Genomic DNA, 26,457 nt, shown 5'->3' with positions numbered 1-26,457 from the left:
AAGTTTAGCAAGCCCACAGGATACAAGGTTAATATATGAAAATGAATTATATTTGTTTATACTAACAGCAAACATTTTGAACTTGAAAACTTTTTAAAGTATTATTTACAGTAGCATCCAGTTTACAAATTCCTAGAAATAAAGCTAACAAAACATGTATAAGATTCGCATGCCAAAAACTGAAATACATTGATGAGAGAAATCAAAGAAGACCTAAACTAGTGGTAAAATATACTGTATTCATGGATTAGGATTCTCAGTATTGTCAAAATGTCAATCTTCCCAAATAGATAGATACTATGCAATTGCAGTCACAAGCTCAGCAGTCTTTGTGGAAATTGACAGGCTATTTCTAAAATTTATATAGGGAAGTAAAGAACTTAGAATAGCCAAAACAATTTTGAAAAAGAAAATGTTGGGGCATCTACATTACCCCTTGATTTCAAGACTTGCTATAAAGTTACAAAAATCAAGACAAAATGATTTTTAAAAACTTTTTTTTTTTTGAGACAGAGTTTCGCTGTTGTTACCCAGACTGGAGTGCAATGGTATGATCTTGGCTCACCGCAACCTCCGTCTCCTGGGTTCAAGCAATTCTCCTCCCTCAGCCTCCTGAGTAGCTGGGACTATAGGTGTGCACCACCATGCCCAGCTAATTTTTGTATTTTTAGTAGAGACGGGGTTTCACCATGTTGACCAGGATGGTCTTGATCTCTTGACCTCGTGATCCACCTGCCTCGGCCTCCCAAAGTGCTGGGATTATAGGCGTGAGCCACCGTGCCCGGCTTTAAAAACTTTATGGTTAAAAAAGTGAGCTCTACCCTCTTAACAAATTTTTGTGTACAGTATTGTTAACTATGAGCACAAAGTTATACAGTGGATCTCTACAACTTTTTAATCTTGTATGACTAAAACTTTACACCCATCGAATTGCAGCTCCCCATTTTCCCCTACCTGCAGCTGTTGGCAATTACTATTCTATTTTCTGCTTCCATGAGTTTGGCTATTTTACATAATTCATGTAAGAAGAATAATGCAGTATTTGTCCTTCTGTGACTAGCTTATTTCACTTAGCATAATGTCTTTAAGTTTTATCCATGTTGTAGCATGTGACAGGATTTTCTTCCTTTTTATGGCTGAATAATATTCCATTATATACACACACCACATTTTCTTTATTCATCCACCAGTGGACATTAAGGTTGTTTTTACCTCTTGGCTGTCGTGGACAATGCTACAGTTAACATGGGAATGCAGATATCTTAGTTTAATTCTTTTGGATAAATACCCAGAAATAAGACTGCTGAATCATATGGTAGCTCTATTTTTTATTTTTTGGGAACCTCCATGCTGTGCTCCATAACAGCTGCATCATTTTACATTCCCACCAACAGTGCACAAGTATTCTCATTTCTCTACATCCTCACCAACTCTTGTTATATCTTGGGTTTGTTGTTGTTGTTGCTTTTAAATAATAGCCATCTGAACAGGTGTGAGGTGATATCTCTGATTTGCATATCCATGAGTGATTAGGAATGTTGAGCATCTTTTCATACACCTGTTGGCCAAGTGTATGGATTCTTTGGCAAACTGTCCATTCAAGTCTTTTGCCCATTAAATTTAAAAAAAAAAAAATTTAATTTTTTTGATACAGGGTCTTCTTCTGTCACCCAGTCTGATATGTAGTGGCAAAATCACAGCTCACTGCAGCCTTGACCTCCTGGGCTCAAGTGATTCCCCGCCCCCCATCACAGCCTCCCAAGTAGCTGGGACTACAGGTGTATGCTCTTGTGCCTGACTAATTTTTGTATTTTTTTTGGTGGAGACATGTTACCCAGGCTGATCTGGAACTCCTGGACCTCCTGGGCTCAAGTGATCCTCCCATGTAAGCTTCCCAAGTAGCTGGGACTACAGGTGTATGCACCTGTGTCCGACTAATTTTTGCATTTTTTTTTTTTTTGGTAGAGACAGAGTTTCGCCATGTTGCCTAGGCTGGCATGGAACTCCTGGGCTCAAGTAATCCTCCTGCTTTTGCCTCCCAGAGTGCTGGGATTATTGGCATGAACTTCTACACCTGCTTTTACTCATTTTAAAATTAAGTTATTTTGGTTTGTTGATTCTTTTGCTGTTGAATTGTGGCAGCTCCTTATCTATTTAGAATATTAACCCCTTATCAGATTTTTTGGTTTACAAATCTTTTCTCCCATTATGTAGGTTGCCTTTTCACTGTGTTGATTATTTCCTTTGCTGTACAGAAGCTTTTTGGTTTGATGCAGTACCATTCGTCTATTTTTGTATTTGTTGCGTGCATTTTTGGTGTCATCAAGAACTCATTGCCATGACCAGTGCCATGAAGGTTTCCTGTAATCTAGAAGTTTTATAGTTTCAGATATTGCATTTAAGTCTTTAGTCCATTTTTAGTTCGTTGTTCTTTTTTTTTGTTTTTTTTTTTTTTTTGAGACAGGGTCTCACTCTGTCATCCAGGCTAGAGTATAGTGGTGCAGTCATAGCCCACTGGAGCTCAAACTCCTGTGCTCAATATTTATTATTTTTTGTAGAGATAGGGTCTTGCTATGTTACCCAGGCTGGTGAGTTGATTTTTGTGTATGGTACAAGATAAATGTCCAGTTTTATTCTTTTGCATATGACTATCCAGTTTTCCCAGTACCATTCGTTAAAGAGGCTATTCTTTCCCCATTGTGTATTCTTGTCACTCTTTTTAAATATCAGTTGACTATATATTTCAGTTGGTGAAGGGATAGACATATAGGTCCATGGAACAGCATGGAGTCCAGAAATAGACCCACACCAATATGGTCAATTGATATTTTTGATTAAGGTGCCAAGTAACTCATTGGAGAAAAGATAGACTTTACACAGAATGGTGTTGGAGGAATTAGGTATCCATATTTTTAAAAAATTAACCTTGACACATACCTTGAACATCTACAAAAATTAAGTAGAAATGTATCATAGACCAAAATGTAAAACCTTAAACTATAACACTGCTATAACTTCCTGGCCCATTATGGTGGCCAAATGTGGCTATTCAAATTTAGACTATTAAAACAAAATAAAATTTGGAAATTCAGCTCTTGGGTTGTTGCAGCAACATACCAAGTTGTCAGAAGTCACATCTGGCTAGCTATACCCAGTGTCATTACCTTTCTGTCATCACAGAAAGTTATATTGTACAATGCTATTCTAGAAACAGGAGAAAATCTTTGGAATCTTAGGCAAATATTTCTTAGGAGGCAGTATGAACCATAGAAACAAAATTATTGACAAATTGGCTTTCATCAAAATTAAAACTTTCTGTTCATCAAACAGCTCTGCTAGCCAGGTGTGGTGGCTCATACCTGTAATCCCAGCACTTTGGAAGGCCAAGGTGGGAGGATTGCTTGAGTCCAAGAATTTGAGACCAGCGTGGGCAACACACAGGGAAACCCATCTCAAAAAAAAAAAACAAAAAACAAAAAAGCTTTGCTAAGAAAATGACAAGCCACAGACAAGAAAAAAAAATTGCAAAACGTATATTTAGTACAGGATTGGTAACCAGAATATAAAAAGCATAAGTTTCAAATTTTTAAATTAATAACATAATCATAGTCTGAGAAGTCCTAAACATTTTAATAACAAAAGAAAGTAAAAAATGGGCAAAAAAATTTGTACAGACACTTCATATGGCATATTAAATTTTCTAATCATTTTTTCTTTTTTCAACCCTATTATGTTAGTGACTCATAACTTTTCTAACTTTATACAGGTACACATTCATTTTTAAAAAATCAATAAAGGTTATCTGGTTGAGAAGTTTAGGATCACTTATTTTCTTTGTACCTCACTGGATCTTACTTCTAAAGTGTGAATCCTAGTAAATAAAACCTGAGGAAGAAATTCTCTAATGAGGGGTGTTTGTATGTGTATGTGTATGTGTATGTGTATGTGTATGTGTATGTGTGTGTGTGTGTGTGTGTATGTGTATGTGTATGTGTGTGTGTGTGTGTGTGTGTCTAAAAAAGCAAACATCTTTATATAGTTGTTTCTGGTTTTCCAAGAATAGCAATAGGGCATGTAAAAGGGGGCAACAGGCTCTTGGGCAATCATTTATAGCTTTATCAGTTTATATGATCCTGTTAATGAACTGACTTGTTCAGCCTGTTTGGACCGTGAGAAAATGTGACCTTCCTAATTGTATTCAAATCCGTCAGAGTTGAAAAGAAAGATGTGATTGGTTTTTCTTGTCTTTAACCTGCCTAGATTTTGCCTAGGCAAATGTAGGCAGAATAGTGGCCCCCTTAAAGATGTTCCTGTCCTAATCCCCCACACCCTGTGAATATGTTGCCTTACATTGCAAAAGGGAGATTGCAGGTGTGATTAAGGGTTTTGAGCTGGGGAGATTTCCTGGATTATGCAGGTTGAACCAGTGGAATCACAAGTGCCCTAATAAATGAATGAGGAAGGCAGGAGAGTCAGAGTTGGAATGATGTAATGAGTGAAAGGCTCAACTGGCCATTCCTCTCTTTGAAGATGGAATCAGGTCACAAACCAATGGAGGCAGCCTCTTGAACCTGAAAAAGGCAAGAAAATGGATTCTCCCCCCTAGTGCCTTCAGAAGGAATGTGGACAAGCAGAACTGTAAGATAATAAATTTGTGGTGTTGTTTTAAGCCGTTAAGTTTCTGGTAATTTGTTACAGCAACAGTGGGAAACTAGTGCTGCAAACCTATAGGACTGTTCCATTTGTAAGTTCTAAAACACAGGCAACTGATTATTTTTATTTAAATAGGAGCACACATCATTTTAAGTTTCACTGCCAGTGCTACCCGGCTCTCCAGTGAGCAGGTTTTTGACCCTTGCCCTTCTGCCCAACTCTGTGCGATAATCAGTTCAGAAAGTGTGCACACTGAATGTGCTAAAAGGGGTAAAGTCAACCCAAACATTAACAGTCCTGGGCGTGTGGGCTCTAGGCCACCTGTACACGATCGCCATAGTATGTTTGCACCACCATTTCTTTATCTACTTACTAGTTGATGGACATTTGATTTGTTTCCAGTTTGAGGTGATATTAATAAAGCTGTTTATAGTTTGCATACAGGTTTTTGTGTAGACGTGTATTTTCCTTTCTTTTGGATTAATACTTGGTGGTAGGATTTCTGGATTTTTTAGTAAGTGTGTTTATTTTTTTTTAATTGCCTGTTGTTTTTCAAAGTGGTTGTACTGTATTCTACCCATAATTATGAGAGTTTATATTAGCCCATTCTTGCATTGCTATAAAGAAATGCCTGAGACTGGTTAATTTATAGAGAAAAGAGGTTTAATTGACTCATGGTTCTATAGTCCGTACAGGAAGCATGGTGGCCTCTGTTCTGCCTCTGGGGAAGCCTCAGGAAACTTACAATCATGGCGGAAGGAAAATGGTGGGCCAACACTTCACATGACTGGAGCAGAAGGAACAGAGGGTGTGGGAGGTGCTGCACACTTTTAAACAACCAGGTCTCATAAGAACTCACTCGCTATACAGTACCAAGGGGGATGGTGCTAAACCATTCGTGAGAACTCCATCCCCATGATCCACTTACCTCCCACCAGGTGCCACCTTCAACAATGGGGATTACAATTCTACATGAGATTTGTGTGGGGACACAGATTCAAAGCATGTCAGAGTTCCAGTTTAAAAAAGAAGGAATGATACGCAGAGAGCTAGGAAAGTTTCACTCGCCTCCAAGTCCTTTAGCCCATTATGAAATTTCTAGGATTAGCTGAAATACTAAAATTTGTTAAGTCTGGTTGGGAGAATGTAACTTAATAAGTGATTTACATATGGTTAATGTATAAATGAACCATAATTATTCATTATCCAAAATGGCCATAATTTCTTTAACCTACTTAAATGTGATCTGTCTCTTCAGGTGTAATCTGAGAACTGGCATACTACTACATAGATTGTTGAGGGATTATCTTTTAGCATTGTTAGATAAGGGAGTGGGATGGAGAGAGGAGTGTGAAAGTATATGTGGGTCTGAATTTACACATTCATAGAGACCATGCTAAATCACAGCTTTGTTACAGGAATTGAAAGGAGGAAGAGAGATTGGGATCCCCTGGTTAGAGGGAGCAGATAGGAGAATGTTGTGAAGCAGGGTTACTGAAACCAGAGGCATTATGATTAAGGCTTAGTTTATAGGATTGAATGGTCAGTTAGCAGCAAAAAGAGTAGTGACTGCCTGATACTCAGTTCTATATGCACCTCCTTTTTGGGCCACTGCTAGATATTCCTTCCTTAATGAAAGACTCCTTGCCCTTGGCTCCAAAATTATCAAGCAGATTAAGTGAAGGTTCAAAAAGAATGTGGTGGTTTTTTTTTAAACCCCTCAAAGGCAGTGACCCTCTTTGGGAGGAATTGTGCTAGGTACTAACAATACAGAAATGAATTAGTTGCAGCTTTTGCCTTTAAGACTTTTTATTTCTTAGAACCCTGAGATCCACATCTCCCCAAGGCACGGTGGGCAGGTAGAGGTGCCGGCACAGGAACTAAGCTAGATGGCGTGTGGCATAGTGAAGCACTAGGATACTGAAGAATATGTATAATACATGAAGTCAGATGATATAGCCTTTTTTTTTTTTTTTTTTGACTGAGTTTTGCTCTTGTTGCCCAGGCTGTAGTGCAATGGCACGATCTCCATTCACCACAACGATTCTCCTGCCTTAGCCTCCCGAGTAGCTGGGATTACAGGCATGCGCCACCATGCCCAGCCAATTTTGTATTTTTTACTAGAGATAGGTTTTCTCCATGTTGGGCAGGCTGGTCTCGAACTCCCAACTTCAGGTAATTGCCCACCTCAGCCTCCCAAAGTGCTGGGATTACAAGCATGAGCCACTGCACCCAGCCCAGATCACTTCAACTTTCTAAAGAAATTCCTTGTTCTGTAAGATAGGGATGGATCAGGAAAAAAAAAATGCCATCTTAGAAGCCAGTTAGCCCCAGAAGTGGAAGCTAAGGATGATAGAATAGCCTTTTTTTTAGGCCAAGGTAAGCGCTTTATCTAGAGAGGAATGATTGGGAACTGAGGGTAAAATTGCTCTGCATAGTAAAGAAACAGCAAGAATTTTTGGTGTTTGGGCTTTTGAGGCTGGAAGGAAGGTGTTTTTTTTGTTGTTTGTTTTGTTTGTTTGTTTGTTTTTTGCTGTTATTTTGCTTTTCTTTGTAGACCTCTACCTACCAACAGGCTGAGAAGAGAAGTTGTTCCTCCCATGGGCGAGAAGGAAGGGAAGGGAGCTTTAATGGCTGAGTCTCAATTTTAAGTTGTTTCCTACTCTTTATTGTAATTTTCTTCTACTAAAGATCTGCTCTTCACAAAACCCAGATGATAGTGATGCTTTGGGGACAGGAAGGAGAGAGAGCTGTGTCTACACACTAGTGAAATAAAGAGGGGAAATGATGAGAAGGAAAAGAGATTTGGGTTGGAATCAGGATTTAGGATGAAACAGTGACAAGGATGATGAAGAAGGTGTAAGCACCCTCCTTAGAATGTACTCAACGAACTTGGGTTTGCCTACCCAGAGCAGCAAAGCCAAATGCTGATAATGGAATTGCAGGGAGAGAAAGTGAAGCATTTATTGCAGGGCACCAAGCAGGGAGGATTAGGCAGCTCATGGTTAAGACCTGAACTCCCAGATGGCTTAAACAGGTAAGGTTTTTTAAGGCAGCAGGGTGGCAGAAGTTACAGGCAAACTCATAAATCAATACATGAGGCTACACATTGCTTTAACCTAAAAAAGGTAGGGCAGGAGTGGAAGGGTGCAGCCCATAGGTTATAGGTAGATTCAGGGATTTTCTAATGTGCAATTGTTTAAGGAGGTGAAGCTTTGTTGAAAAATTTGAGGTCAGCAGAAAAGAATGTTAGCTCTGGCCTGTGGGCACTAACTTCCTCCAGTCCCTTCAGGACGAAATTTAGAACAAAGAACAGTGGTCAGAGTTCGACCCTCAGTTCCCCCTTATCTGAGGTTTACTTGCCAGCTGACAGCATTTTTCCTTTGGTAGCGGTCTAGGTTTCTGAAATACAACTCAAGGATATATGTTAAGATGCTATCTATAGTTTCTTTAGGGAACCAAACATCTCATGACTCTAACTTCCTTGGCTGTCATTTTAGCCACTTTTTCTTTTTTCTCTTTTCTCTTTCCTTCTTTTTCCTTCCTTCCTTTCTCTCTCTCTCTCTCTCTCTCTCTCTCTTTCTTTCTTTCTTTCTTTCTTTCCTTTTTTTTTGAGACAGTGTCTCATTCCGTTGCCCAGGCTGGAGTGCAGTGGTATGATCTCAGCTCACTGCAGCCTCGACTTCCCTGAGCTCAGGAGATCCTCCTACCTCAGCTTCCTGAGTGGCTGGGATTACAGATGTGTGCCACCATGCCCAGCTAATTTTTGTATTTTTTGAAGAGATGGGGTTTTGCCACATTGCCCAGGCTGGTCTTGAACTCCTGGGCTAACATAGTCTACCTGCCTCAGCCTCCCAAATCATAAGCCACTGCGCTGAGCCTACTATCAGATTACTTTATTGCTTAACACGTTGCTTATTTACTTCTCAGGGCTAGCTAGGTGCCTAGAATTGCCCTTGAAGGAATTCAAGATTTTTTTTCCTTTATTTTCATGCTCGGGTTGTGGAGGGGCTCACGGGCCCCCAAGGTGGGGTCTCTGCTCCTTCTCAGGATCCTTCTCAGAAAGAAATTATTAAGGAGGCTCTGCATCTTCTATAGTTATGTGAGATATGGTATAGAATTTGTATTTGAATGTTAAATGAAAGATAGTACAACTTAGGACCATTCAGATACCAGGGATAATACCTACGTACGGTTTGGAGGTTTAAATGAGAATGTAAGAAGGCACTTCAGAAATTAAGGAAATACATTGCCATTCCTAAGATAAAACATTTTTCTGTAGAGATTTACTTTTTTATTTAGAGAGGGAGTCTCACTCTGTTGCTCAGGGAGGAGTGCAGGGGCACAATCTTGGCTAACTGCAACCTCTGCCTCCTGGGTTCAAGCAATTCTCCTGCCTCAGCCTCCCAAGTAGCTGGAACTAAAGGAGTGAGCCACCACACCTGACTAATTTTTGTGTTTTTAGTAGCGACGGGGTTTTGCCATGTTAGCCAGGCTGGTCTTGAACTCCTGATCTCAGGTGATCCATCCACTTCAGCCTCCCAAATTGTTGGGATTATGGGTGTGAGCTGCTGTGCCGAGCCCAAGATTTACTTTTAAAAAAGTCAGATTTGAATGCAGCACTGCTAAAAAATATGAGAATAGTTATCTGGAGGTCATAAGCTGTATGAGAGGTTCATTATGCATTTATTCAGTTCAAACTGATAATTACAACATAATTTGGATATAAAGATAAAAGTTTTTTAAATGACTGGATGTGGCCTCAGTATGTCATGTTAAGACATGTAGATTTAGGATCCCACAGTAATAATATCAGAGCCATTTAGTGGAAACAGAAAGAAGCATTTGGTCATGCAGTAGTTAGCTGAGATTGTGAATAGGTTTGAGAAAAAGGAAATGGTTATGTTGCAAAGGAATGGGAAGTAACGTATCAGGTTATGCCAGACTCTTGGTAAGATTATCTTTCTTGATGCCCATTACTGCCCAAAGAAGTATGCGGTAGCATCTCTACTCTTAAGAAAGGGGGAACTGCACATTAAAATCATTAGAAACTTGCTCCAAGTTATAACATTTCAGTAATAAAAATGGTATCAGAATTCTTACCCACCTCAAGGTCCATGTTCTTTCCATTCCACCATGTTGCTATGTGGGCTCTGACATAGACCTAGTACCTAAGCCTTGTGTGGTTCAGGTCTCCTTGTCCCAGTTTTATACTTAGTTGTTTTTCTGCAGATAACTTTTACAAAAAGCTTCTCACAAGATTTTATGAGATACCATAGGTCACAAGTATATGACTTACGTTCAGGAGCAAACAGGTTAAATTCTTGGATTGTCTAAAGGTCCATTTACCTGGGACCAACCATCTATGGCGAGGCCATTATAAAAGTGCTGGCAAATTCTCTCCATTAGTGGCTCTTGCATACAATATGCACTTGCGTTGTTGGACTCTGTGTTGTTGTTCAGAATTCACCTTAGGGTTTTTCTCAAATTCTGCATTCTTATTCTATGGTGGTTTTTAGCTTTCTTTTTTCTCTTCAAGATGGGTGGATGATGCAGTTTCGCTTCTAGGTGTTAGGATTCTCTTTCACATTGGTTTGTCATGACCTTAAAGTATTTTAAGATGTTCCTTTGGTAATTTTTTTTTTAATGTCATGCCCCAGTAAGCTAGAGATTTGTTTTACCAAATGAGTTTAAAGTACCAGGAGCTGGAGAGTCCATGGCATTGTCTGAGTTGACCAAATATAAAAACCCACCAGCGGTCTACCTTTTTATTTTCTCGATTTTGGCAGAATTTTTTGGTTCCAGACTTGACGGCTTGTTATGCTTCTGAATTGGCCTTCAGGTTGTAAGAGTTGCTTAATCATTTTGGCATATGATACCAAAGATGGAAAAAATGTTTGTTATGATACTTATAATCATCTTATTACAAATTGCCATCATACTCTCTCCTGTCAGATAATTGATGAGGCCTAAACGTTGTTCTGAGCTGTAACCACCCACAAAAACCACACACACAGTGTTTTACTCAAAACTTTACTTCAGCTACTACTTTGTGATGCAAAACTAGTGGAATTTTGGGTACTTTCTGTAAAATTGAAATCTTTGTGGGGGGTTTCCAACATTCTAGTTGATTGTTAAATTATTAGTGTAAGAAACAAGAGCAAGGCAGAGTTTGCCAATGAACACTGACTTTTGTGGTAGGAGAGGACACCAATGTGCACTAAGAAGCAGCCGCCTTGATTGGGCTGAGGATGGATTCTCCCTTTGAAAAATGCAGTTATATAAGGGCTATTTATAAGAGATTTGACAGATAAAGACTTTAGGAGCTCATCGGCTGCTTATCTTTGCCACAAAGTTTTCAGTTTTGACAAAATGTTCAGATTCAATACTTTCTAATGTGCAAATCCATCATCTCATGAAAGAGATTTGAAAAGAAAAACAAATCAATCTGTGTATTGTTCCACATGTAGGACAAAATAAAGTTCTGCATGAGCGCTTTCTGTAAAGGGAGAACTGTTATGGGAAACTGATTACTGATATCCCCAGTCTAGAAGGGAGATAGCAGGTGGGAAGAGCCCTCTATCTTTTGCTTAATCAGGAGAATCTTTGTTTATTCTGGAGCTGAGTCCTTGGGCAAGTTACTTTACTCCTTTAGGGCTCAATTTCTTATCTTCTGTCAAATAACTTTCACTTCTGCTATATGGTTTGGTAAATATAGTGTTTCTGCGTTCAATAAGAGTCTTTTGTTATATTCTGTCTTATGTAAAGGTGACTTTTACGGCCATATAATTTGTCTTCTAACAAGCACATATGTTATCAAAATCTGTAAAAAAAAAGAGTTTCGCAAAAACCCAACGTTACTTCTATAGTATGTAGTTATGCTTCTAATAATTTTGAAGGAGTACATTTCCCTTCATGCAGCTCAAAAGTCAGGCTGAGGGTCTCATTATTAGCCTTAAAATAAGTATAAGAAACTTTCAGGCTGTTGCCCATGAATGCTTTCCCCAAGCCGTCTATAGTAGGAGTAAACAGAGATCTACAATTGAGTTTTTAACAGGTTATTTCCTTAATTTACTCTAGAGATCTTAATAATTTCCCAATAGCACATGGCATGTCAATGCGGAACTTTCCAGTGAACTGGATGGGACTTGGGAGACAAACAGTTTCGTCTACTTTGCTACTGCAAAGACTGAGTTGCTGATTAGCATCCACAGATAAAGTATTCTTGCTTTATAATTTATGTTAGGAAGTACTCATTTAAACACAGTGAAAGAGCACATTTTGCAGGAGCAAAATCAATCCATTTTCAGAAAATATAACCAAATAAAAAAATTGGCTGAAAAACAATGAATAAGGAACATGAAAGCAAACTAAGTGAATAGTATCAAGTTTTTTTTGTTTTTTTTTTAAGGGAGGGAAGGAGGAAGGGAGGAAGGCAGGAAGGGAGGGAAGGAGGAAGGGAGCGAGGAAGGAAGGGAGGAAGGTGGGGAGGGAGGGAGGAAGGGAAGGGAAGGAAGGAATTCAAGCACTGAGAGAGACATTGCCGACCTGGATCTAGAGGTTTACAAGTTGATTTCTTTTTTTGAGAGAAGGAAAGGAAAAAAATGAGTAAAGGAGAGAAAGGAAGAGAGAGAGGGGGGGTGAACAGAAATATTGCTTTAATCTGAAAAAAAAAATGGTTATTAATAATGGCCAATCAATGTTTCATTTAAACCTATGAGTAGGTGTGATGTGGTATTGACAAGAATGTATATTTTGTGTATTTGAAGTGGAGAGCTCTATAAATATTTATTAAGTTTACTTGTTCCAGATCTGAGTTCGAGTCCTTGATATCATTATTAATTTTCTGTCTCATTGAATCTAAGTCTCTATATATCTGGGTGTTAGGATCATTAGCTCTTATTGTTGTATTGGTCCTTTTACCACTATATCTTTGTTGCTTTAAAATCTATTTTATCCGCTACGAGAATCGCAACTCCTGCTTTTTATTTATTTATTTATTTATTTATTTATTTATTTATTTTTGCTCTCCATTTGGTTGGTAAATCTTTCTCCATCCCTTTGTTTTGAGTCTTTGTGTATCCTTGCATGTGAAACAGGTCTGGATGTAACATGCTGTTGGGTTTTGGCTGTGTCTTTTGATTGGAGGATTTAGTCGATTTAAATTTAGGGTTACTGCCATTTGATGTTAACTGGCTGTTTGATCCATTCGTTGATGAAAATTCTTATTTATGTTGGTGCTCTTTACTTTTTGGTATATTTTTAGTAAGGCTAATACTGGTTGTTTCTTTCTGTGTGTAATGCCTCTTTCAGAAGCTCTTGTAAAGCAGGCCTGGTGGTAATAAAATCTCTGAGTACTTGCTTGTTCATAAAAGATTTTATTTTTCCTTCAGTTGTGAAGCTTAGTTTGGCTGAATATGAAATTCTGGGCTGAAGGTTCTGTTCTTTGAAGATGTTGAATATTGGCCCCCACTCTCTTCTGGCTTGTAGAGTTTCTGCTGAGAGATCTGCTGTAAGTCTGATAGGCTTGCCTTTGTGGGTAACCTGACCTTTCTCTCTGGCTGCCCTTAGTATTTTCTCCTTCGTTTCAACCCTGGTGAATCTAACGATTATGTGCCTTGGGGTTGCTCTTCTTGAGGAATATCTTTGTGGTGTTCTCTGTATTACCTGGGGTTGAATATTGACCTGCTTTGCTAGTTTAGGAAAATTTACCTGAATAATATCCTGAAAAGTGATTCTCTCCTTCGCATTCAGGTACACCTATCAAATGTAAATTTGGTCTTTTCACATAGTCCCACATTTCTTGGAGACTTTGCTCATTCCTTTTTATCCTTTTATCTCTAATCTTGTCTTCTTGTTTTCTTTCATTAAGTTGGACTTTGACCTGTTATCCTTTCTTCTGCTTGAACAATGAGTGTTTAAACCTGTGCATACTTCTAGGATTCCCATATTGTATTCTTCAGTTCCATTAATTCGCTTATATTCCTCTCTAAGTTATCTATTCTCAATAGGATTTCATCAAACCTTTTTTCAAAGTTCCTAGTTTCTTTACGTTGGGCTACAACATGTTCTTTTAACTCACAGAAGTTTCTTATTATCCATTCCCTGAAGAGTGATTCTGTCATTGGGATGTGCTCGTTCTCCAAGCCTTGTTCCATTGTTGATGTGGAACTGTGATCATCTTTAGAGGGAGAGGCGTTCTGATTTTGAGTATTCTCAGCCTTTTTACACTGGTTTCTTCCCATGATTGTAAATTTATCCTCCTGTCGTCTTTGAAATTACCAACTTTCAGATTAGGTCTCTTGATTGGACGTCCAAGTTGTTAGTTCCCAGGGCCAGAACGGTGGCGTTAAGACTGATGGTGCTTTTCTGCCCAGGATTCTCCTGTCTGGCTTCCTTCTTGTGTCCGTAATGGGCGACTCTGCCTTCCCCAGGCTCCAAACCTCGGTCAGAAGGGGAACCACTCTCATTTACTCTGCGCCGAGAGCTGCCACGCTCGTATCAAGTTTTTAAAGAATGAGATTAAAGTCCTATTCGTATACTGGGGGGCAGGGGAAATACAGATAAATACAGCTCTAGGAGAAAATAAACAGGATGGAATATCATTTAGACCTTTAGGACTACAGCAAAAAGAGTGGAAGCTTTATTTGTAGAGAGAAACAGGGTAATCACTACACAATTTTAGGGGCATGAAACGGGTAAGATCCCATAAATGTTAGAGAAGTGGAATGGAATTTCCCAGACCCTTTAACAAATGGTTTAGTTTGGGAAATTTGCAAATACTTGAAATTTGAATTGGTGCTATAGCAAACTTTTAATATTAAATAAAATGGGCCGGGCGTGGTGGCTCACGCCTGTAATCCCAGCACTTTGGGAGGCCGAGGCGGGTGGATCACAAGGTCAAGAGATCGAGACCATCCTGGTCAACATGGTGAAACCCCGTCTCCACTAAAAATACAAAAAAATTAGCTGGGCATGGTGGCATGTGCCTGTAATCCCAGCTACTCAGGAGGCTGAGGCCGGAGAATTGCCTGAACCCAGGAGGCGGAGGTTGCGGTGAGCCGAGATCGCGCCATTGCACTCCAGCCTGGGTAACAAGAGCGAAACTCCGTCTCAAAAAAAAAAAAAGTAAATAAAATGGCTTAATTAAATAACATGACTTTCTCGCATGTTAGCGAGTACTACCATACTTTCGCCCTGATGACACTAATTCTTCATCCGGATAGGTAACTTTGAAGGTGACTTGGACCTTGATCCTTGAAATAGGGGTGTTGGAAAGGCACAATGTGAAGAAAGTAGGCAGAATTACAGTTACACATCAAAGACCACCAGAGTTTTAACTTCAAATTGTATGTTTCAATTGTACTAGCTTTAGTGTTCACACCCAAATTGCAAGGGTAGGATCTACTGCATGGAGGGAGAGGTGGCATTCCAAGTTCATTTATTTTCTGCTGAAGCTGGCACATTGAATAAAGATTTATATCTTAAGTGACAGGATTCAAACGGAACATGACAAACCTGTAAAAGCTGCAACTTGGCATGTCAAAGCAGAACTTGCCAGTGAACTGGATGGGACTTGAGAGACAAACCACACACACTGCCACATCGTGTTGGGCAGTGTGAGAGATCAAAGAGAAAGCCCAGGGGAAATGCAAGTCCTTGCTGGCTGACGTGTGTGTTGTGGGGGTTAGCATAGATTGCCATTTTGCTTACAGATAAAAGTAGGTATCTGTCTTGGGCTTGCCTTACAATGGAAAAATTTTGTGGAGACAGGCTGTACTGACTGGAAAAAAATTGTTTTTAAGTTATCAAATGTATAAAGTAGAAGCATTAGTTATGAAACTAGCCATTTAACTGGAATTTAATCCTGACCCAGTTCCCAACATTGGGTGGTATTATTTCCCAAAGCACAGAGAAAATTCATGTCAAAAAGAGCAATTAGGGCAAGCACTGCTTTGAGTAGAGAACAGGTTTTACTACATTGGGACAGGCGAGGTGGCTCTGTAAAAACATTTCACACTCTACTGAAGGACCCTAACCACTGGGCATGAACTAAAACAAACTTCAACTGTTGGCGATACTTCCAGATTGCATACAGCAAATTTAAGATCCCCCAGTGAAAGCAGAAGAGACAGAAAATTTAGTAGGGCACTCCCAACAGCCTGGCTGGCAGTCATTAATCCAGAAGTATGAATGAATGAATTTTGTACTAAATACTCCCAAATGTTTGTTCTAATAGTTCTCCTCAGAGTTGTCAAAACAAACAACCGCAAATGGTTTTAATGATCAGGTAAACATTTTCTGAACTAACCTGTTAAACCAATTGTATTTCAAACTGATCCTACAGAAAGTATATAACTGGAATAGCAGTTAAGTCACAAATGCCAAATGAAAGCCACCAGCCATCACTGTATATTATTCTGCTTCATTTATTAAATATTTTAATATATGCATTTACAAACTTTACTCAGTTCAGAACTCTGCTTTCAATGCATTTTTAAACTTTTTTTGCAGAGAGATTCTCTTGTAAAATGAGATCCATGTACAAAACTAGGCAACAGATATAAAAGTTTCCTTTCATACTTTTCATCCATCAAGAAAAGAAATCATGTGACAAATAAAACCAAAATGTGGCTCTTTCAGAAGAATAACATGTTCGTGTTCAACTATGACTTCTAATGAGATAGTTCATATTTCATCTTTATATGGATGTATATAGTTTTAATACTTCTTAGCTACTGTAGTATGTTGGTTCAGATGAAGAAAAAAAACTCTATTGTTTGGACTAGATAATCTAGAAACCATCAATTATTCATCTCTTAATAACGTGACATCAGAATTTACCCAAAAGAGATGACACTGATTGGCCAGCAGTATGCATTTATCCTGAACACTGCATAAAAAGTTCCCTTTAAAAAATTCATTATCTTCTTCACAAGCTAAAGTATGAGCCTCTAATTTGGCTCTCTTATTTAAAGAAATAGTTTAAATGATCATTTTAGAAGCTTAAAAGTATCTTTGAAACTAAAGTTGCTTTTCTTAAAATGAATGCTGATTTAACAGTTCATAGACTTGGAGCATTATCACTATGAGACGGAGGCACTGCTGCCACTAACAACGAGAAACAGCATCACCATAGGATAATTACATGGTACAAAATGCCCAGGGGCCTGAAACTCACTATTAATATAATTTTGGCAGCAGCATCATTTGATATTTGACCATTTATTACATAGTATTAACACACCAGCTTCAAAGTTGTGCACTCCCTTTAGAACACTCGGGAGTTACAAATTTATTGTGATTGCATAATTCGTATTGCACAGTTGTTTTATAAAAAACATAAATACTGTCTATTCTAGTTTTAAATATAAAATACATGTCATATACTTTTAAATCTATAATCTGGTTCAAGTGCAAATCAGGTGCTTTCTGTTAGTCCTTCCACAAAAGGCATTTTTAATATTTTTGGCACAAATGAAATGTCATCATGCCAACAATTCTAATTACAATACATATATCCAAACCTTTAGAGTAGCAATCATATACATACAGTATAAAACTGAGTATTTACAAATGTATTCAGCATAAATGTAACCTTCATGGGTGAATCAGAACTCATTAGCCATCCCCACACTAATAATAATTATAAAAGGTAAATACAATTCCTTTCTTTCATTTGCTTATGCTGGTTGTTGTGGGTTGACATTCATGTGAGGAGGATGTCCTAGAAGACCAATTCTTTGTTTCTGCTTCCTTTGTTCTGTCATCTGGAAAGTTAAAAAGTTTCATCATTAGAACCAGATACTTCCTGCACGTCAAATCGCATACTGAACCATAGATTTACCTCTGTGGTTATGGTTTATACTGAAACCCACTTTCTACAAATAGTATACCATCACTATATCAAACACAGCACTTCAAAAAGGGCATCTTCTTAGGCAGAATTGGAAATTCTGTGACCTAGTCATGCAATGTGATATTCAGAAGTATTGCATGCTACTTGCTTCATAAAGAAACAAAAAACAATGAAAGCACAGGATTCTTTGTTGTTTCCCAAATCCATTTCCAAATGATTTGAAGACTCATTGGAAAAATGGTGGCTTTGTACGATAGTAACAACACGCCACAGTATCAAGAAAAGCAGTGTTTAGAATCCTAGGTTTGAGAGATAGGGTTTATGTCCATACTCTTTGAATGGGTTCTGATTTTTCTCTTCAATGACTCTTGAGCAGTTGGTGAGAGAGAAAAAATTACCTAGCACAACTGTTCTCAAATCTCTCTGAGGTCCAGAATGATTAAATGCTGTAAATAATGCTGTGGCCATTCATGGTATCTATTTCTTGCCCCCACCCCTCCCAGTAGATACTGAGAGAGACCATTGCCTAAGACTAGTTCAAATGAAAAAGTGCTTTCAAAACCCCAAATAAGAGGTTGATTCTATTCATTTGGTTGCTGAACTAAATATATTATCCTGTTGATGGGTCTCTAGATCTGTTCTAGGTATTTTAGGGCATACTTATTCTGCCTTTGCATTAAGACTTTTCTCAACCCAGTTAGTCTTAGTTGTGGATTTAAGGCTGAGGATCCAAGTCAACTGAGATAAAAAGGCTATACGAAATATATCATTGTTACAAGTGGCTTAAGGTCCTACTCCTATGCTTTTAGCTTCCTAAAATTGTAGAGAAATTAGGGTAAAAAGAATAAAGGCTTTGAAATCAGACCTACTTTCTAATAGTTTTGACATTTTACTTATCAAAGTCTGTTTTTTCATCCATACAATCAGGATGATAATTCCTAGCCCATTGGTGGAGAACTGAGAGGCTATATGTAAATTTCCTAGCACAGCATCTGTCACATAGTAGATGCTTTAATCTCATTTTTCACTTGAACTAATTTTTGGTACAAAATATCTGGAGAGAACATAAAACAAGACTAATTTACCTAGGTACAATTTTAATGTGGTTATTTTTTCATCTTCAAAACTAGCATTATCCTCTCAAATCAAAATACTATTTTTAGGCTCCTGTGGAAATGCTTTCTCTGTTATAATTTAGATGAGAAGATTTACAAGGACTGAGTATTTCCAAAAGGTAGCTTTTAATAAGGGGGTTTTTTTGTTTGTTTTTTTTTTTTGAGTAGGAGTCTCGTTCTGTCACCAAGGTTGGGAGTGCAGTGGCATGATTTTGGCTCACTGCAACCTCCACCTCCTGGGTTCAAGCAATTTCCCTTTTTCAGCCTCCCACGTAGCTGGGATTACAGGCGCATGCCACCATGCCATTATAATTTTTTGTATTTTTAGTAGGGACAGGGTTTCACTGTGTTAGCCAGGATGGTCTTGATCTCCTGACCTTGTGATTCACCTGCCTCAGCCTCCCAGAGACCTGGGATTACAGGCGTGAGCCAATGTACCTGGCCAATAAAGCTTTTTTTTTTTTTTTTTGGAGACAGAATTTTGCTCTTGTTCACCAGGATGGAGTGCAATGGCACGATCTCGGCTCATCGCAACCTCAGCCTCCTGGGTTCAAGTGATTCTCTTGCCTCAGGAGGAATTACAGGTATGCACCACCATGCCCAGATAATTTTGTATTTTTAGTAGAGACACGGTTTCTCCATGTTGGTCAGGCTGGTCTTGAACTACAGACCTCAGGTGATCTGCCCACCTTGGCCTCCCAAAGTACTGGGATTGCAAGCGTGAGCCACCGTGCCTGGCCCCAATAACACTTTTTATAAAGAACTGCATTAGGAAATTCCAGCTAGCCTCTGAAGTTTCCTTAGGTGAGTGACATCTTTAAAGGAAGATCTTTAAAGTGTGTGGGTACATACTACACTGTACCCACAGATTCAGCTGAGGAAGGAGAACCTAATATGACACATGAAATAAATTCACAATTAGGTTAAAATTCCAGTAATTCATTTATCTTACTTCCTGATAGTTCAGATGTTTAGTTCAGATTTTTCTCCCACAACCCTTCTCTTGGCAGGTAACTTTGAGAGGGAATCCACTACAACTTAGCTAAATTTGGATAATCTTAAGTGTTCAAATTGATTTAGAAATCTCAGTGTGCTCAGTCAGGCGTGGTGGACTCACGCCTGTGATCCCAGCACTTTGGGAGGCTGAGGTGGACAGACTGCTAGAGCCCAGGAGTTCAAGACCAGCCTGGGCAACATAGTAAAACCCCATCTCTACCGAAGGAAAAAAAAAATAGCTAGGCATGGTGGTGTGCACCTGTAGTCCCAGCTGCTTGGGAAGCTGAGTGGGAGGATCACTTGAGCCTGGGAGGCGGAGGCTGCAGTGAGCACTGATGATGCCACTGGACTCCAGCCTGGGCAACTGAGATCTTGTTTTGGGGGAAAAAAAAAATTAAATCTTGGTGTGCTCAACCCTTACTGAAGGATCTTTTACTCAAAGCTTATATTAAAACTACTGAAATCTTTCAACTCAAAAAGTTGAATGTCAAAGTTGGCCATTAAGACGTTTTCCCCCCCTGTAATTTTGTTTTAAATAACTACTTGTATTTGAGATGACCTTTTATGTATGCATATTTTCATCCCTGTTTGTTAAATCAGCTCTCCTTGACTTTTCAATTTGTCAGTCAGTCTTTCTCTTAAACTTGAAGAAGGCTCTGAAACTTTATAGCAAAGAGTCTTCAGTTGGTGGCCTGGCTTCCTTATCACTTCCACAGCCGTGACCTGATACCTCAGTTAGCAGCCCTATTCATTTGTCTTTTTAAGATAGTGATTCCATTACCCACCCTTCCTCCCTAACCTTAAGGCTCCCACTGATGTGGGTTAGTGGCCAATTCTTTGCTCAGGTAGCCATACTGCTGATCATTTTAAGTACCAGCTACACATGTAATGTTCTTTTCTGTTTCCCTAGAAGAGTGGTTCTTAAAGTTAAGCATGCACCAGAATCACCCAGAAGGTTTGTTCAAATACAGTTCTGACTCAATAGGTCTGGGGTAGCTCCAATCAATCTGCACCACTATCAATTTCCCAGATGATGTCGATGTTGCCAGTCTGGGGACTACACTTTGAGAACCACTGCTCTAGAAGAGGTGTTTTACCGATCATCTCCCAAACTGGCCAAGATCACCGAGTATGTACTTGAACACTTTTTTTTTTAATAACTTGTATACATATTTTTTTTTCTTAAATGAGGGAAGCTCTTGGATAAGATTATCTGCAACTGAGCATATAGTAGGCACACATTTTGACTGATGTTTTGATTAACCATGGCCTTTTAGACAGAATGGATGTTATTTAAGTCAACATCACTGCCATTTAAGTGACTGCTAAATGAGAAGGAATTAGGCAACTGCTAAAGTGTTTGGTCTTTTAGTAGCAGGCATCTTCCAATGACAATTATAAGGGAACTGAAAAAAAATCCCTCAAAACTCCCAAGGACTAAATCTGACCTGTAAGAAACTGAGGCCAACAATTCTGGCCCCTTAGGTTTCCCCAGCCTCTTAGTTCATATTCTCACATAATTTCTGGTTGTATTAGTTCAATTCTACCTATCTACTTACACGCCTACCCCACCTACATACATTCACACATACTATCTGTATAGCTTGTTACAAGCATCATTACTGTCTGTTACTCTTATATCAAAACAAATAAAATGACCAAAGTCTATCCTTGGCATTTTTGTCAGATAATAGTCTCTCTCGACATCTGAAACAAAACTCACTATTGATTTTAAAAAAAATCAATCTAAGGTAACTAACTGTATTCAAAATTCTAATACTGAAACATCTATTTTGAGTAGTATAAGATGTCTCATTTATAGTACATTTAAAAATCCTCAAAATGGCTGGGCACAGTGGCTCACGCCTGTAATCTCGGCACCTTGGGAGGCAAATAACTTGAGGGCAGGAGTTCGACAGCCTGGCCAACATGGCAAAACCATGTCTATATTAAAAATATAAAAATTAGCTGTGTGTGGTGGCACATGCCTGTAATCCTAGCTACTCAGGAGCCTGAAGCAGGAGAATCGCTTAAACCTGGGAGGCAGAGGCTGTAGTGAGCCAAGATGGTGCCACTGCACTCCAGCCTGGGTGACACAGGGAGACTCAGTCTTAAAAAAAAAAACCCAAATCTCAAAATTCCCATGTATTTGAGGATAAGCAGTTACAGCAATGCTGTTCTTCACATCTATACAAATGTAGAAACTAGCTTGAATTTCAGCATTCCTCCTTTTGACTCGTCTAAACAAGAAGCGAAGAATAGTGTAGCTTTACAAGTTAGATGCAGCCAAACATCTGAAAGATTGTTTCAGGAAAACACGAAGCATACAGTAGAAATAGGCAAATTTTAATCTGCTGGTCTGGCCTCTTAATGATTAAAGGCTGGCACAGGAAGGAAAGTTCATTGACAGCACACAAATGCCACATTTCTGGTTTATAACACATGAAAGCTGCTTTCATGTGACAGTAAGGTCTTGGTTACTCAGATTCTAAACAGCCAGGAAACTCAAATAATCACAGTTACTTTCTACAGCTTTATAAAATCAGTCATGCTCAGAATGATGAGCCTCAAATACTGAGAAATGAAACTAAAGCATCCCTTGAATACAATTATGTTGATTTAATATTAATGTAGAAATACCGTTTAGGATTCTTGGAGTAGATCCCTAATGCTCTGTTCCTCTCTATTTTACCTGGCCAACTCTTTCTGATGCTTTGAAACCAAGCTCCTACAATACCAATTCTGAGAAGACTTCTGTGGTAATTACTCTAATCCTCTTCTGAAGATCGGATGAACAAATCACTCCCTTTTCTTCATTCCCAGAGCAATGTGTTCATAGCTTGGTTACACACTCACCATCTTTAATTATAATTTCTCTGTTTACTTGTCTCCCACTCTAGACTTTTAGTTCTTGAAGGCAGAGAATAGGATCTATTCATCTTTGTAGCCCCAGTACCTAATGCTGCACCTGGCAAACAGGTGTTTCATACATGTGGGCGAAAAGAAGGAACGGCGTTAACCAGTCCATACTGCTATTCCTTGAGCATGCCATGCATTTTCATGCCGTTGCTCATGCTGATTCCTTTCCTGGGAAGCCCCCTACTGCATTTCTCTGCCAGCTCAGAAGTTACCTGCTTTAAGATTACAGAAGCTAAACTCATTCTTCACTTCAAACCTCACACAGGACCACTACCTACCTACTTCTTTGTGCTTCAGGAAAGTATTCACGCCTCAAGTCATTCATACTGTATCAGATTGCTAGAGGTCTACTTCTTTGTCCTTCTTGCTAGATCCTGGATCTAGAGGACAGATGTTGACTTAGTCCTCTTTTGTGGTCCCAGCACAGTGTAAGGAACATCGATGCAGGAAGGGGTGTTTAATATTCCATTTTCCAACTTTGGGCAGTTATTCTAATCTTTTGTTATTCCTTCTGTCCTTAAGCAGTTAATCTTAGCAAGATAACCCTCTTGCATGAAAAATGCCAAATGCTGTAACATGCTAATCTGAATTTTCAAGCACTTCTTGTATTCCTAGCAACAAAAAACAATGGTCACCGTCCTATAGGAAGCCAGTCACATTTTCAAGAAAGTTAGCCCTTCTTAGGATTTGCTCTTTTGCATTATGAAGAAAACATGCACAAAGCATTTTAAGTTCTTACATTAGTTCTCCTCCTTGGAATAAGAATGTAAGAGAATCACATTTAGTATTCAGAATCTCTTGGGAGGGGACACTTCAAGATGAGATGCATCATTAAGTAATACTTAGAAGAGCAATCCTAACCAACCATGCTTGGCAATAATAGAAGTGACACCACTAACCATAATTTTACTAATATCCTCACAAGAACTTTTTTTCCCTCAAATTGGTAGATTAACAAAACAACTAAAGAAGAAAATAACAGTAAAGATTAAGACCAAAGTCATCTACGTTTAAGCTGTCATTGCTCCATTCTGCTGATTTTTGAATCTTAAAATCTGAAAAAAAAAAAAAAAAAACAAGTAATGGAGCAATTTTTGTGTTTTCTAGCACTTTTACTAGTGAATGGTATTCTTTCATAGCTGTTTTAAAAAATATCACAAGGTTTCTTGTTCACTAGTCATTCGTGGGGCTTTTATTTTTTAATTCAAAAATTTTTCCCCCAGAGAACAAGAATTCTCACAATTACTATTTAAGAAAGAGCAGCTCTCTAACATATCTGCATGACTTTTTAATATGTTTTGCACATGAAGGGTTTTAAACCTTTATGATTGCTATAACCAATCTTAATAAAATTCAAATCTATTGAACAAGTTGATTCTCAAATGCATTAAAGGTTTGTAGGAAGTTACATAACCAAAAAAAAAAAAAAAACACTGACTAGTTCCTTCGGAAAGATGCAAATCCTCCTGCCCCCTCAAAAAAAAAAAAAAAAAAAAAAAAAAAGCTATGCAGAATTTTTCCTGTAATTCTGGATACCTTAAAACTTGAACTTGAGTAGCTCAATCCTGGTAAAAGCACTTGAGAATGTACTACTGGTTTCTCGTGCTTCTTTTTAACTTATAATATATTCCAAGAAAAAAACAGTTCAATTTCAAATTTATTCACAGGGGAAGGGCTTTCTAAAGAGTGGTTCCAACTGCCAACTTCAAAATAAAAAAATGCATAAAAGGCTGGAATCAAGCAGTTTAAACCATACTGGTTTTAATGTCACTTAATGAACCTTAGTCCATATGTAATCAAATTTTACATATTTTGTTTAAACTAAAACTTTGGCTTAACCAAAATAATCTTATATTGGATTTTAGAAATGCCAAGTCTCTACTGTGCTCAGTTGTATAAAATGACAATGAATGGATCCCCCATACCATTTAAGTATATGATGCAACGTGACTTCTGAAACTGTAAGCTTTTTTTTTTTTTTTAAAAAAAGACTAAGAATTTAAACAGTCAACCATGAAAGGCAAACAGTACAGCACATAACAAAACCAAGCAAATGAAAACACACACACACACACCCCCACCCAGACTAGGGGAGCAGGAGCTCCTGCCCTGGCCATGCCTAAGAGCCGTCTGGACTCCTTTGGCATCCTCATCAAAAAAATAAGGGAATGAGATGAGATGACATCTGAAGCCTCAGGTACTCTCCTGTACCTGTATTCTTCACTCTGAGTCCTCAGCTCAAATCACCCCTTTGACTAGGCTCACTGGTTTGCAAGGTGTGCACTGAAGCAGATTCAGAATCACTCTATGTGAACAAAACAGCAGATTCTTAGCTCTGAAAGGACAGGTAGTGTAGGGAGGTGTTGCTTGGTTTTGCCACCAGAGAATGCCCATTAATAGTTTCAGATACATTTTAAGAAACTCTCTAGTAAATTGGTAATACCCAGTTTCTCAGATCAACTGAAACATACCCCCCAAAAGCTTCCAAGTATGACAATGAGAAGCAGTAATGAGTCAGCAAGAATGAATGCTGGTTGCATTGGCCCGTGAGAGCTAGAATGCCTCACTGTTGCAATTCCAGTACCATGGGCGTGAAACAAAGATCCTCTGCTTCTTTGGAAAATGGCACCAGATTTTATGGAGAACTGAACTGTTCTTATATTTAAGTATTAGCTCAGTTTCTGTAAGATTTTTTGGTACCTAATTTAAACATCTCAAATGGGAGAAGAAGACAACTAAAGCTTGCAGGATTCGTAAAGAAGTTCACCTTGATGGGGGGTTGTGGGAGGCAGTGCCAGAAGCAGCTGTAGCCACCAGTGTCCTCATGAGTCAGTTTAGGCCTACAGAACACTTGCCAGGCGTTTCACAGTGGCGGTAAAATGTTAGTATTAAGCAAAGTAATCTAGTTAGTTAGATCTTCACTTGTTTTACTTATTTAGATTATTACTCATTTTATGTTACTACCAAGCTCAGAGCTATAGACAGCCTTCATAAATAGGGCCTTCTTTTCTTATTAGTCTTTTTTATTTGCATCTTAATACAGACAAAAGAAAACTTGAGGCCCAGTGGTATCTTGGGGCACAGTTTGGAATAATTTAGTTTGAAAAGATATATTAACATAATTCAAAGTATGAGTATTAAAGATGCCCTGTAAAGCATCTCCAGTAAGAGTATTCTAGATGCGGTCTTCATTAGTTACGGTATTTATAAGAGTGATAAATCACCTGTGGGTATACCTTGCAACTTACCTCCAGCACAGACATGGCCCATGCCTGTTGCTGTGCAACATTATAATCTTGTCTATGGAGTTGATTAAGGAGCTTTCAGAAACTCATATAAAATGCTGGATGGAAAATGATTGTCCCAGTCACTTATGGAAAAGCACTAATAAAACCAATCAGAGTCTGCTCACCACCCAGGATACAAGTCCTTAGCACACAGCTGCATCCTATCACTAGATAACCACCTGGTGACTGGGGCATGTTCATTTCAATGGAGTGAAAAGTGGGGGGAAAAGCACAAATGATTTGGTATAAATACGTCCCCTACAACTTATTTTAAATGGGAAACACCCTGTTTCCCATTTAAATTCTGCCCGCAATACCGCCCGCATCCTGTTTCCTATCCATACGATAAGGGCAAAGCACTTAGGTTACGGATAGGAAGCAGGATGCGGGCAGTATTTCTGTAGACGGTTAAGCCCCGTGAGATCAGGAGTATGTCTATATTGTTCACTGTTTTATACCCAGCACCTGATATAATTCTTGTACTATAATAGTCACTCTATAAGCCACTGAGAAAGGAATGAAACCAAAAGGGTTTTTCCATGACTATGGTTTAGTCCAGGATGCTGAATTTAAATATCTGGGGTGAAGATATGACAAGTCTGAGGGCTAGGAAGAAATAGCTTTTAAT

At 38.7% G+C, this 26,457-nt stretch overlaps 1 protein-coding gene across 1 annotated transcript in view; it reads right to left on the bottom strand.

Moving 5' to 3' along the window:
• Positions 1 to 16,062: 16,062 nt before the first annotated feature.
• ITPR1 (inositol 1,4,5-trisphosphate receptor type 1) overlaps positions 16,063 to 26,457 on the bottom strand; it is a 354,215-nt gene continuing 343,820 nt past the window's right edge. Inside the window, exon 62 of the mRNA XM_054245889.2 lies at positions 16,063 to 17,423. Within this exon, the coding sequence (XP_054101864.2) occupies positions 17,337 to 17,423 (87 nt within the window). The 3' untranslated portion in view covers positions 16,063 to 17,336. The remainder of the gene's footprint in view (positions 17,424 to 26,457) is intronic.

This window comes from Callithrix jacchus, chromosome 15 (assembly GCF_049354715.1).
Source record: "Callithrix jacchus isolate 240 chromosome 15, calJac240_pri, whole genome shotgun sequence".
NCBI lineage: Eukaryota > Metazoa > Chordata > Mammalia > Primates > Cebidae > Callithrix > Callithrix jacchus.
This window is presented reverse-complemented; position numbering and strand designations above follow the sequence as displayed.